At 34.6% G+C, this 14,004-nt stretch overlaps 1 protein-coding gene across 1 annotated transcript in view; it reads right to left on the bottom strand.

The window, feature by feature from the left end:
* The window catches only part of DYNC2H1 (dynein cytoplasmic 2 heavy chain 1), a 191,520-nt gene that overhangs the window by 71,578 nt on the left and 105,938 nt on the right, over positions 1-14,004 (bottom strand). The window contains exons 77-82 of the mRNA XM_050915780.1: positions 12,741-12,866; positions 9,355-9,465; positions 7,255-7,410; positions 5,176-5,251; positions 2,835-3,046; positions 899-1,003 (exon numbers count right to left, since the gene is read on the bottom strand). Coding sequence (XP_050771737.1) covers positions 899-1,003; positions 2,835-3,046; positions 5,176-5,251; positions 7,255-7,410; positions 9,355-9,465; positions 12,741-12,866 — 786 coding nt within the window. The remainder of the gene's footprint in view (positions 1-898; positions 1,004-2,834; positions 3,047-5,175; positions 5,252-7,254; positions 7,411-9,354; positions 9,466-12,740; positions 12,867-14,004) is intronic.

The following is a 14,004-nucleotide window of genomic DNA, read 5'->3' as shown; positions in this document are numbered from 1 at the left end:
GCTGGGCCATTAATAGTACCCAGCATAATGGGTGATCCAGGTCACTCACTCAAGCTGAGGCTTCTACATAGAACTCTAAAACAAATAGGTGAAAAATCTTTGATCATTGCCTATTATTCCACCACTAAGATAACTGCATTCTCACAAAACCTATATTCAAATCTGGACTAGATTGCAATTAAATGATAGTGGAGAATTTTGACTATGATATAGCCGTCTGCCATATCTTACAGCTAAAGCAATAATGGAAATATTTAAAACTAGAGATTTTTTAAACTAAGACCTACAAAACCCCTGGGACTTACTTTTCGTTATGTTGAGAATTTCATTATGACATGCCTAAGTAGTTATACGCTATTCTCCAGTGAGAACAACTTTTTTTTTCAATATTTCACATTTCTAATAGTAAAGATAGAATTCTGACTACTGGGAGAATTCTTCAGAATTTCTTTTTCAGAAAAAGCATAAAATGTTTTTTTATGACCCATATTCTACCCGTCAAACTATTGTATTAGAATTTGTTGACCAAAACTAAAACCTTAACTTGCAGTGAACAGCAGCTGTAAGAACGATCCCATTGACGGAAGTTAGATTAACAGTATACATAGAACTAGTGAAACTACTTACATATGGGGATACTCTTCAACATGAACTGAATTATATTATTGTAAACTTTCTCAATAATTCTTTGTTTAAGTCCTAAATGAATATCTTTGTAATGAAAGATAATTTTAATTCTATTCAAATAATTCTACAGATAAAAGTCAACATATTCCAAAAATCCCTCCTTTTACTCTGACTTTCTTATGGAAATTCATGTTTATGAACAGGTGGTTGGTTCTCTAGCTTATACTGTACTCAGAAAAGATTCAGAGGTCCATGAAAAATGTAACTTTACCTGGGAACTGATCATACGTTGTGAAGAGCGAGCAATATTAGCAGGCAGGCCAAAAAAGTCAGGTTTATCATCCTCAGGAAGGCTTTCAATAATATTACGATAATCCTGCATTAGAAGAAAAGAATAAACATAACGGAGGGAACTTTTTGTTCAGCTCATGAAATTAACAGTGTATGCTCAGAAGTATTTCATTAAGTGCACTGCATAACACAAAGATTAAAATAAGTATATAACACACGACATATCTTGGTAATCTTATTTATAAATGTCTTAATTTTATTCATAAAAAACTATCTTTTATATAGTGTTTCCACTCTAAAAGAGCAAAAAGCAATTCTGGTTACAGTAATGCTATCAACTGAAAAGAAAAATATGCTAAGACTGTCTCTGAAAAGTAGTTGCAATAATTCTGTTGAAAACTTAAAAGTAAGATTAATGACAATATAAAAAAGAAAAAAGATTACGGCATTTGGAATTTGAATAATAGAGTATAATACATATTTACAAAATGAAGAGCACTCACTTCTATTTAAGTCTATGAAGATATTATCAAAGAAAGTGAAATCATTTAGGTAAAAATAGGTTTGCATGATCATTGGAGATGCAGAATAGCATCAACAGTGGTTATACTGTAATAGTCACTAGTGATGCTGCTCTTGTACAAAACAGAAAGAGGCCTTGTAGACTAAGGTAAACTAATGGTGCTGGATGTCTTTTATTGTGGCTTTAAAGGTAAAAATATTTACTATTTGAAAGTCTGGCTGCACCCTATTGTGTTATATCATGTGCATTTTGTCCTTTGCTTGCAGGGGCATATCCTAGGTATGCACAATTTACTTTGACATGGAATCTCACTTCAGAGATAACAACAGTAGCAGACCTCTACACCAAACACTGAGGGAACACTATTTAGTAAGAGATATTATTTCAATTAACTTCAGTAATCAAACTTAGCTTTATTATTAGTGTTCTACTAATCAAAACTACTTGCAGAAAAATATTAAGACATGAAAGTATAAACTCTCACATAAATATTCATATAAGAAATTGAGAAAAGTTAAATGCAGTGCAGGCAAGAAAGGTTCATCTATTTGACCATATTACCTACAAGAATAGAGACCAGCCTGGTTTGTTTATTCCTTCCCTCTTTATATTAACTCAGCACATCTATAGAAAATAACTGTCATATTTAAAGTAAAAAAATAAACAAACTCCAAACCTAAACAGTCAGAATCCAGGTAGAGAATGCCAAACGATAGCAATTTATTTTAACTTGCATAATTCCATTTACATCAACTCATATTAGAGGTCTAGTATGGAGTCCTACATTAAAATGCAAATGAATCTTAATAATAGTAACAACAACAATAGTATGTGAAAGGATAGGGAGAGATTAGTTCTTTAGCCTCTGTTGAATTTCCTCTTGTTTACACTAAAGGAATACTAAAAGAGAATCAGAATCCATATTTATCTCCAGATAAAATGTCATACACCCTCCACGGCATGTTAGCAGATTATGTCAGAATGTTGATATATTTTGTAAATAAGGAGATACATTTAGATTTTCCTATGTCATCCAGAAGTTATAAAAATGTTTAGCAGTCTGTACAAAAGTGCTATTATGTTAATATACTAAGTGATATAAAAATCTAATGATATCTTTCTTTACCCAATTTCTTTTACGCAGTTTTTCATAGCTATGCTGCTCTGCACCACAGTCCAATCAGATATCATAAAAAAGGAGACTGACCAAACAGACTAGCAGAATAGTTCTGACAACTTAAGAATTAGTGCTCCACACAAAAGAAATCTTAAATAAATTGAGGTATCCTTTGGATTGTAACTCTGGTTTTCTTTATGGAATTATTTCCAAGAATAATTCTTGAAAATAACTTATTTTAGTTTCTATATTAGGTGATAGAAGATGTATACCTACCAAAATACTGCAGGAATTCGGTAAAGAGATCGAATATGGGAAACTAGTCATCTTCTTGCCTCTAGCATTTAAACTGCCAATGACTCGTGAATTGAAAAGCTGCTCCAAGTAGGACCGAAGAACCCTCATATCGAAGTAATTATCTACACGGCCTCCATAAATTGCATTTTCAAACAAGCCATGCACAAATTCCCACTGAAAATCTTTGGAACCTATAAATTAATTAATATTAGTTTTGTATCAATGGATAGCATTGCATTATAAGCATTTCTTCTTGTTATTGCAGTTCTTCAGTGAAATAAAAAAATACAAACACATCAAATAATTAATTTCTAATTGTTTTTCTTCTATATAACCAAATAATAAAAGTTGCTGAAACTTCAATGAGTTTGTAAATATTTGTCATTGATAAAACGAACACTTACTGTGTTCAAAATGAGTTATTAGAAATATTACTTAAGTCTTGAAGTGCTTTTTATTGTAGATAAACCAGTTGGTTATATGCATTTCAGAAATGATGCTATTAAAATTTTAATTATGTGCTCCTTTGTCATAAATAAAAATAATTTCTCTTGTTCAAAATTTTATACACTGTTTTGTATCATAGTACCATCTGATCTTATAAAATAAACTGATTGATTGAACCAAACCCAGATCATGCTCAAAATAGATAACATTACTGGAAATGTCATCTTTCAAACACAAAGTCTTCCAGGATAGGTACTTTGCAAATCATTATAAATCACACAACATAGCACATAAAACTGAGCACGTTACTGGCCAGATTGATGTGGCACTTAGATTACTTGGGCTTAGCTATATCCCACAAGTTCAAAATAACTTATTTTCCCTCCCTTCTATCACAGTTGTCCAAAATAGCTACATGGGACAATGATCTACTTATACCCTATAACTTTCATGTGCAAGTAAAAGCTTGATCAGAAAGGTACTTCTTAAAGTCCCTTGAAAAAAGGAAGCAGCAATTACTTTAAGGGGTGTTTATTGGTCATAACTGTTGTTTCCAACATTCAATGGAATTCAAAACAATTCAAAGGAATGTTTCAATCATTCCTTCATAAGAACAGTTATCTTCACCGCAACAGTTAATGATTAGATTAATAATTATCATTGATAGTTAATGATTCAACCTCTTTACATCACTGTATGTTTCAAGTCTGTGTAACTAAGGTCCAATTCCAGAAGTACTAATCATCCATAAATCTCATTTAAGTCAATGATCATAAATTATCTCTAAATATCAGCTCCTAACTTTACTTTGAAATTATATAAAATGCAAAGACTTTAAAAAAAATACCTTTTTCATATTAACTAATATTAAGAAATTACTACGCTACTTAAAAGAACAATGAAGTGGGCTCTATCTAACAGTGAGTTTCAATATGAAGAATTCATTCATATTCAATTCATATTCAATTCATTTATTCAATATATGGGGGAGCTCACACTGGGAAGGAGCGGAGACAGAAGACTTCATCTTCCAGGGACTCCTGTATTTCCTATTTATTCCTCTGGACTCAAGAAGCTGAGCAGAATAGTTCTTGGCACAAAGAAATCATTGATTTACCCAACCTCCCAAAAATGGAATTATGATTCACTCTGTGTTTCTAGCTTTGCTTACTGGTGATGAGCCTTGCAGCATCTCCACTCTTATCTGAGTGTTGTAGAAAGATAAAGCTCTTCATGCAACATCTCTACTAATGGTAAAACAGGACAGGTCTTGTTTGAACTCAAGGTCACATGGCACAAGGTGGCTTACATCCATACAGCTAAACTGTCTTTTGCCCTCAAATAAGGTAACCTCCTACCTGCTGCCTATTGGAAAGAGTCTCCAGGCTCTGCTATCTGACAAACCATGCCTTGTCACTACCTACAAGAATGCCAGTCTGCATAACCCAAATATGGGGAAAAAATAAACCTGATCATGGAATAGTTTTGAGCCTGTGTCCAGCCCTTACCAGTTTACTAATACAGACATATCCTGAGAGTCTGGATCTACATCCAGAACAGCCTAATAAGCCTAAGCACAGCTGATTCAGGGTCAGACTACTTCCCACACTGAAGTAGTTACCTAACTACCTGGTCATGTGTTTGTATTTGTGAAAATATTCCAATGCAGATTCAAATGCAAAATTTAAGTACCTTCAAAGCAGCCTTTAAACAGAATGGCCCCACTCGAAACTCCAAACAAAACAATCATGCAACGTAACCAATTTATAAAAATTACTGTGAAAGTTTTTAATATTCTAAAAAATTTAAATGAGAGACATTCAGAAGGGTTATGCTACAGAGGTGAGAAATCTTTCCTTAAGAAGTGACTTACCCTCAAAGAGTCTATCAATAATGTCAAAACCAGCACGGAGATCAGATAAAGAAAATTCATAAAATTTGGTCCAACCCTACCATTAAAAGAAATCCAAAGAATTTAATTAGTCACACAATGATGATCATGAAGTAAAATACAAATATAATATGGTTACTGAATACTGTATAATACTTAATACTGAATGAAAAAAGAGACAACCTATGTCCTCTAAAGTGCATCTTTGGAAACATTCAGTGGAGCTAGTAAAAAAAATCAGCTCTATCAGTGCATTTAATTTTACATACTTATACAAGCTAGAATCCATCTAGTATGAGGAATGTAAACTTGAGATTATTTTATTTCCTAACAGTATTTACTTCAACTAAAACTTGCTGACATCTGTGACTACTGAATTATGATTTTATTTCTGGGGGTTTTTTTGCATTTCAGTTTCCTTTGGATTTTCATAAATAGGTCTGATTCTTCAAACAGTCTACATTATACTTTCATCATCCTACTCCTTAATTCATGCCACTTCTCTACTGATTGAAAAAATTATAATGAGAAAAGCAATTACTGCTACTATTACAGCAAAAATGCTGACCGTCATATGCATGTTTTAATCATTCTCAGTTTTTACCTCCTTTCTGTTCTTGGTGGCATTATTCTTTATATAGCATTAATGTGTAATGTGTATGTAATTCTCACAAAAAACTTTCAATGTAAATGGATAAGTATAAATAAATATTGATATATGATATAGAATTTAGGAAATCCAGATCTCAAAGGTATCTCCTGTTGCTGTATCTTCCTATGGCTGTACCTTTGCATACGGATCATATCATAGGAACAGATGCATATGACTCATGATGAGAAACGTGCAAATGTGTCAGATAACATGCACATATCCAGTGAGATGGATACAGTCTCAGGTCAAGACTGCAGCTGCTCCACAGATCACAATCAAACTATCAGCCTGTCACCCTGAAGGTCATAAACTGGAAAGATGCTGCAATCTCTCAACAGTGTTCATGGGGTTTTTTTGACAGATCTGTACATGGACCCAAAACAACCTGAAATTCATTATAAAATACAAGAGCTTCTAGCTGGGATTAACTGCAGTCCAGCAATTTTAAAAACTGGTAGTCTTAAGCAAAATATAAAACCATCAATAAGTCTGCACGAGACAAACACAGTTACAGTAGAATTAAGGAGAAAGCAGTAATCCTATCTTGTGTCACTTGGAAAGCTGGTGGTAAATGAACATGAATTTGAACAAAGCCAAATGAGAGTTCACGTGTCAGATCAGTACTTTAAATATTTTCACCTATTCTACTTCTTGAACACCATATTCAAAGTCTGTTACTGCAAGAGGCAAACAACCTTATAAATCACAAAGTCAAAACTAGCAAAAACCTCTCAAACATTCCAGGCTCTGCCAGACCAAATCTTTCAGATGACAGGTTAATTTCACCCCTAGTCTAAATAAAATAAACAAGACATAGAACAGTTTGTTCGTTGGGGTTTTCTTCTGTTTAATTTAAGCATCTGCAGCCAGAAAGAAATGTTTGCTTTAAATAAAAATTTATCTAAGGAAAAAACACATCACAGTCTCTGAAAACTATTATAATCCTCTGAAGAAACGAGTAAATTCCCTTATTCTTCCTTCTCCTTGAATAGGGTTTGTGTGCAGACAGAGCAGACAATGTCATCTCCTCCTTCCTACCAAAGTGTCTCTTTTCTCACATCTTCCATTCCACCGTGTGTGTTTCCAAAATATGTTTTGCTGTCCCAAGCAAACAGGATTCACAGAATCTTTTCCATGGGACCTCACTCCTGCATCAGTATCAGTTAGCACACAAATCACAAAATAACCCCATGCAGGCAGTAGCAATTTTCAGAGGGACGGGAATTTAGGTTGCCAAGATCTTATTTTGCAATGAATTCAGAGACAATAATGAAGGCAAGCATCAGAAGTATCCAAGTTTTTCTTATCTCTGAACATCACCCAACATATACCTGATCAAAAATATTTTCAAGTATAAAAGCTAATAAATGGGGTAAATTTTTAAAAAGGTAGCAAAAAAAAAATATTACCTGGGGAATATAATTTCTTCTTTCTTGGCATACAGCATGAAACCATGCTAAACAAAAGAGAGAATGTGCTCGAGACAAATTTCCCTTTTTATTAATTTGCTCTGGTGTCCAAGATTCATAGGTTCGCAAGAGATTCTTTTTGAGGCCTGGAGGTGCCTGAATCAGAAGGAAAAACACTGTTCTAGACAGAAAACCTGATACTTTTATGTACTATTTTCTTAAATTCTAACTTATGATTTATAACTTAATGAAATGACAAACAGTACTTAATAAAACAAAATTTAACAAGAAAAAAAATCTGCTTGTAATAAATAGCCTAACAACAAAATGATCTTATACCGAAAATAACTTAAACATACTGAAGGAAATTGTAACCAAGACCAACAGATAGGAGGACTGAACTACACTAAAAGAACTTAGTGAAAGAATAGTACTCTATCAAAATATGTGAGCATAAAAGTAAATTCATTTTTTTCAAGAAGAACATTTCTTCTGATTTTCCAAGCTCAACTACCAATTACCATTTCTGTGATCAGAGTCAACTCACCTTATGCCATCACCACCCTCTGTTAGATAGCATATAGATATGGTATATATGTATGATAAAATGCCAGTTCTCTGATTTAGTGGTAGGTAATGTTCACAACCAGTAGAAATAACTGCAGTTAAAGTATATATAATAACAAAGATTACAGTGCTTAAAAGTAAAAACAAGTGATTAGATACCCAGCCATTTTCAAATTATTTGCAAGTGTGAAGGCAAATATAAATTTTAAAGAGATTTAAATCACATTTTCATATTTATAAGAATGTTCTCTCTTTCTTTTGAAAAATAATGGTTGTTAATGTTTCCATAAGATTACCATAGTTGCATATGTTGTATATGCACACTTGTGGCAAATAATTGCAAAAAACTGTAGTCAACTCATGATTTTTTTTTTAAATATCTACATCTTGATTGGTAACAGTTAAGGGACATACCACAACCATATGAAAATCAAATATCATTAGCTAAGTCATTGGCTATCATTGCCCTTTTGTGGTAACAAAATATTTACTACAAATGAAAAGGTAACAAAAGGATTTAGAACATTGCATCAATGTGAAGTTCCAATTATTCCAAAGATAGTGGGATCAGTAACTTCAAGAAGCTAGATGAAAAGAAATGTGACAATCCTACACAGTCCTATAGTTTCTGTACCATATTATATACTCAATATAAGCAAGAAGGTACCCCAGAAGTTTAAAAATACCTGCAGCCAATATAAAAGTGTAACAATTTTGGCTTCTTGAAAGTCAGCAACATTGGACTCTAAAAGGTCAGAGCTTCTTGGTTTAGCTGTAGGCAAAATCTCCACACTCCATAACCAATGGAAGAGTTAGTAGCACCCCTATCCGTGATTTCCATAATGGACATTAATGCATAAGTGCATTAATGATTAGAGCACTTTCCAACAAGTTGGAGGAGCATGGTCCCAGTTTTTCCTTAGGTTGAGCCATTTTGAAAGCAAAGCTCTCAATTTTTAGTAAAGGCCATTAACTGTATGTTCTGCTGCATGGGAAGAGGACCATTTTTGTTGAAAGGGTCCAGTGAATATAAAGCTATGGGGCCAAAAAGAAAAATAAGGAGGAGAAAGTGTGATTCTGTGATCTTCAGATGAGGACATTAATCAAGAAGGAGGAATTCCTTGTTTTTCATCCACATTCTGGCACCTGTGTATGTTTTTGCTTTTGAGAAACATTGATTAAATGCATAAAAGAATCTGGAGCACAAAGCAGAACAAATACTTCCCCAGGTAAATTTATTTTCAGTTCAGACTTTCAATTGGAAAAAAATATCTGGAAAGAAATTTTACAAACCTTCCTTTTAAAGCACAGCTTCTGCAGATTTCCACATATACATTACAAATGATCATCAAAAATATTTCAGGGTAAATTCATAGCATTTTTTGTATTACATCTAACTGAAATATAAGACAAAACCAGTTATGTAAATAGTCCACATTATCCAAACTCTATTCTATCTAAACATATAGTTTACTATACATCCAAGTTCATTCATTGTAAACATGTAATAAAAGCTTTTCAAACAGATCTTACTTCATAAGTTATTTTCAGACTTGATTGAAGCAAAATTGGAGTAAATTTTGGATGAACTTCAGTTGTAAGCCAAAGGCGAAAGTTTGGTTGAGGCTGTAAAGTATTCAGTTCCTATTGAAGAGATGTTATATATTGAAGTAGGTTTTGAGTTGGTTTTTTTTAATATACAGAACAGTATTTACAAAATTATAATATCCTAAATTAGAAAGTCAGGCTTGTCTAAAAATTCTTTAGTTGTTTTTACAAGTGAGGTTATTCAAAAGACTATAGTTTAAGATGTGTTGTCTCCACACATTCTATATGCTTGCTGTGCTGAAGTTCAAAGTTCATCCTAGCTGTGTCAAAATATTTGCACCTCCCCCCGAGATCCTAAATTCAGAGCATAAAAATATATAGCAGTTCTTTACTTCTTTTAACTAAAAAGCACCAGAAGGCTACATCTCAAAAGATGAAGGCTTGGAATGTGGGCTGCATATCAATAACAGATCTCAATGAGTTTCAACAACTGTACAGTTACATTAATTTCTTTTTCTTCAAGTGTTTGTTGTATGCACACGTCACGTATCATGATTCGTAGAAAACTGAAGATAGGAAAATGCAGTTCTAAGAGAATACCTATTGTCAAATGCTATTTCAAATATAAAGGCTTCACAAAAAATATGTAATTACTGAATATACAAAAACATACTGCTGGTGCTTTATGTGCATCTGAAACAGGCATATTTTTCACTGAAGATACCAAAGTTATTCGACAATTGACTTGAGAACAACGTCAACAGTTTTGTGTATGTGTCTTGGAAGAAACATAGCTCAAAAAAGTCTCAACAGATTTTCTCACAATCCATTCGTTTTGATAATCTCTAAAACATAATCATAATCATTTTGTTTTCAGTGGTTTTAGTACAGAAGAAAATTCTGTCAACCCATTAATTGTTCTGCTCTTTAGGCAAAATGACAACTATATCCAGTACCTAGAATCACAGAATTGTTGAGGTTGGAAGGAACCTCTGAGGACTGTCTAGTCCAACCCCATGCTCAAAGCACAGTCAGCTACAGCAGGTTGCCCAGAACTGTGTCCACTCAGGTTTTCAATATCTCCAAGGATGGAGACTCCACAGCCTCTCTGGGCAACCTGTTCCAGTGTTTGACCAACCTCACAGTAAAAAAATTTTGTCTTATGTTTAAATGGCATTTCCTGTATTTCACTTTGTACCCACAGCCTCTTGTCCTGTCACGGGACACCACTGAGAAGAGCCTGGCTCTGTCTCCTTTACTCCTTCCCATCAGCCAATACACACTAAATAGTAAGATTCCCCCCAAGGCTTCTCTTCCCCAGGCTGAACAGTCCCAGTTCTCTCAGTCTCTCCTTGTATGACACATGCTCCAGTCCCTTCATCACCTTTGTGTCCCTTCACTGGACTGGTTTCAGTATGCCCATGCCTCCCTAGTATTGGGTAGCCCAGCACTGGACACAGCACTCCAGATGTGTCTCACCAGGGCTGACCAGAGGGAAGGATCACCTCCCTTGACCTGCTGGCAACGCTCTGCCTAAAGCAGCCCAGGAGGCCAGGGGACTTCTTTGCCGCAAGGGCACATTGCTGGCTCATAGTCAGCTTCTTACCCACCAGGACTTCCAGGTCTTTTCTGTCAAGCTGCTTTTCAGCCAGTGAGCCCCTAGACTGTCTGGGTGCCTGGAGTTATTCCTTCCCACGGGAAGCACTTGGCATTTCCCTTTGCTGAACTTCACAAGGTTCTTCTCAGCCTACTTCTCCAGCCTATCAAGGTCCTTCTGAATGAAAGCACACCCATCTGTTCTATCAATCATTTCTCCCAGTTTTGTATCATCTGTACTTGCTGAGGAGGCACTCTGTCCCATTATTCATGTCATTAATTAAGATGTTAAACAATGTTGGCCACAGTATCAACGCCTGGAGCACACTACTGATGACTGGCCTCCGGCTGGATTTTTTGCCATTGACAACGACCCTTTGAGCCATGCAGTTAGGCCAGTTTTCAGTCTACCTCACTGTGCTACAATCAGGTTTGTATTTCATCAGCTTGTCTACAAGGATGCTATGGGAGACAAACTAAGACATGAAAATTACCCACAGCCATGGAAGCAGGAGATTTAAGAAAAGAAACAAGGGAATTTACATGCTGGTTCAAGTGCAATCATCTGCAGCATGGATCCTCTGATACATCGTGTTTGGCTAGAGGACAACTAGGGGCAGTCAGTTGTAAGCTGTGAAGGTATCATCTTCATATTGATAAAGTTCACATTGACCAGAAGACATATTTCATCTTCTCAAATGGAGAGATCGTGAGAACTCAATTTATGTACCTGGATGGAACTAAATTATAAATATGCAGATCTCTCTTAAGAGGATATTCAAACATATGAATTACATAGCCTCACACTTGTTAGTGGTATGCAAAACAGGCAAGGGGATGTGCTGAGTCAAACATCAGCAAATCTCAGTCTATATTAACCTCAGCAGGAAGTTTAACACATTCAGGATTATGTTCCTGTGGAAAGAATAAGAAACTTCTGATATATATCCATATTTTAATACTTACAAGATCTGAAATTTTATAATTAGTAAGAGGCTTACAAACACTTCCTTACTGTTCACTATCATATTCAGACTAGATGACGCACATCAGTGTCATCTCGTTTTGCCTTTCCATTTTTTCAAAACGGATTATAAGAATGTTAAAGGCATATGCATGCCACATGGTCACCGCTAGACAGCAGATAGACTCCAAGCTCATATGCACGGTGTACACTTTACGGACAGTAATTAGAAACTGGAAAATTAAGATTGTACTAACTGTTGATAGAAATTCCCCACCTTTCTTTTTTGGATTTTGTGGATTTCACAGTGATATACATGTAAAGTCACCTTGATTTAGTTAGCAAGTTATTCATTTTACATGCCATAAGAGTGTGTTTCTATAAAACATTAGACATTTTAATTTCAAATTAGCAAAAACCTCTTGGTCACTCAGACACAAGCTACACTTAACAAAAAAGAACTACGAAAAAGAAAGTCCTAGAACTGAAAAAAAAAAATAAAAAAATAAGCATACATAGATTGAGAGTTCAGCAAACATGGGCAGTATCCCATAAAGTACCAGAATTCCTAACAGGAGCATTTGTTCACTTATTGTGGCAGAAATACTCTACGTTGAACAAAAATTAAAGCGCTTGCACAAAGGAAGGAGCTGCTTAGATCTGAAGCATTTCACCTTATTCATGATTGAGAAAACTGCCAAGGTTTATTTTTAAATTGTTGGAATTTTAAACATCACCATGCAAATGCCTCAGAAATGTTGCATACTAATTTTGTCTAGTTTCCAATACATTCTTCTCTAGTTACCCTCACCTTTTCCAGTACAGGAAGCCAAGATGTAACAAGGTGCAGGTTCTTTAAACACAGCCATTCTCCATTGCGTGCACATTCTTTTAAAGTTTGAATAGCCAGGTCAGCTTGGCCTTGGCCCATTGCAATCTGAAATGACAGACACAGCTGTATCAGGAATTTGTCATATCTCATTTAACAGCTAAACACAAAATTGTGTTTCCAAGTTAGAGTGCATATGTAAAAAAGAAGGTGTGCTAAAGATAACCAGAATTTTCTCTAATGTGATAGGCTACTAAAGTAGGGAGAAGATTAAGGAAACTGTAGTTTTTTCTTTGCAACCTATCTAACCAGAGTTTCTTAAGAAACAACATTACCTAGTCCTTTTATGGAAAAAACATACATCATTTGGTGACAGTGACGGTATTCCGTGGGAACTCAAAAAGTAATTTAAATATCAGTGACTAAACTGTATTACTGCAGAACTGCTGATATGATATAAACAAGAGATAAATGAGAACAAATTTTCTTTTGACTGTAAGTTAGGAGTACTTCCTTTGAAGAGAAACACTCAATTTCACATTAAGATGTGTGAAAAACTAAGGCTGCTCTCTTTCCAACTGGGAAATATGAATAGCTTAACAAACAGTCTTTTCTTCATTTTTTATAGTACCATATTTCTGCTAAAATAAATTTGGATCTTCAAATGGAAATACAAAGATCCAAACCTGAATTTTCAGATAAACTAGTGAAAATTGAAAATAAAGAAAGGACTTGTTCTGTGGCACAATTACTGCAACAATTGATGTTAGACTATCTGCAGAGTACATTCACCTTAGTTCTCCCTTAGAATCTAATTGGAAGCTATACATAACAAAAAACCCTGAACCAAACAAGTTGAAAAAAAAGTGGTCTTAGCCAATTTGAAAAGTCTTGTCTTGGCATTACTGCTATAGCAAAATAGAACTATTGTGACTATGACTTCATCAAATATCCCTTAAGAGGAAATCCATCCTGTCTTTTTATCCTAAAACTGTACCAAATCAGAGAAACTTGGGGTCTTAGCTCTATATGATGATACAGAGATAGCCTCTGCCTAAATAAAACTGAGTATAATATCTTGAAATAATTTAAAATAGCCAAAAGAAGATAACTGAAAGTCACCAGACAATACGGCAGCACACCACACAAATTTAGTGGTCTGTTCTTTATCCCATATGAGAAATAATTCAACACAGAAGAAAAATCTGATCTTCTATGTTCTATTCAAATTGCATGAGAAAGTGCA

This window comes from Gymnogyps californianus, chromosome 1 (assembly GCF_018139145.2).
Source record: "Gymnogyps californianus isolate 813 chromosome 1, ASM1813914v2, whole genome shotgun sequence".
NCBI lineage: Eukaryota > Metazoa > Chordata > Aves > Accipitriformes > Cathartidae > Gymnogyps > Gymnogyps californianus.
Note: the sequence above shows the minus strand (reverse complement) of the source record. Positions and strands in the feature narration are given on the sequence as shown.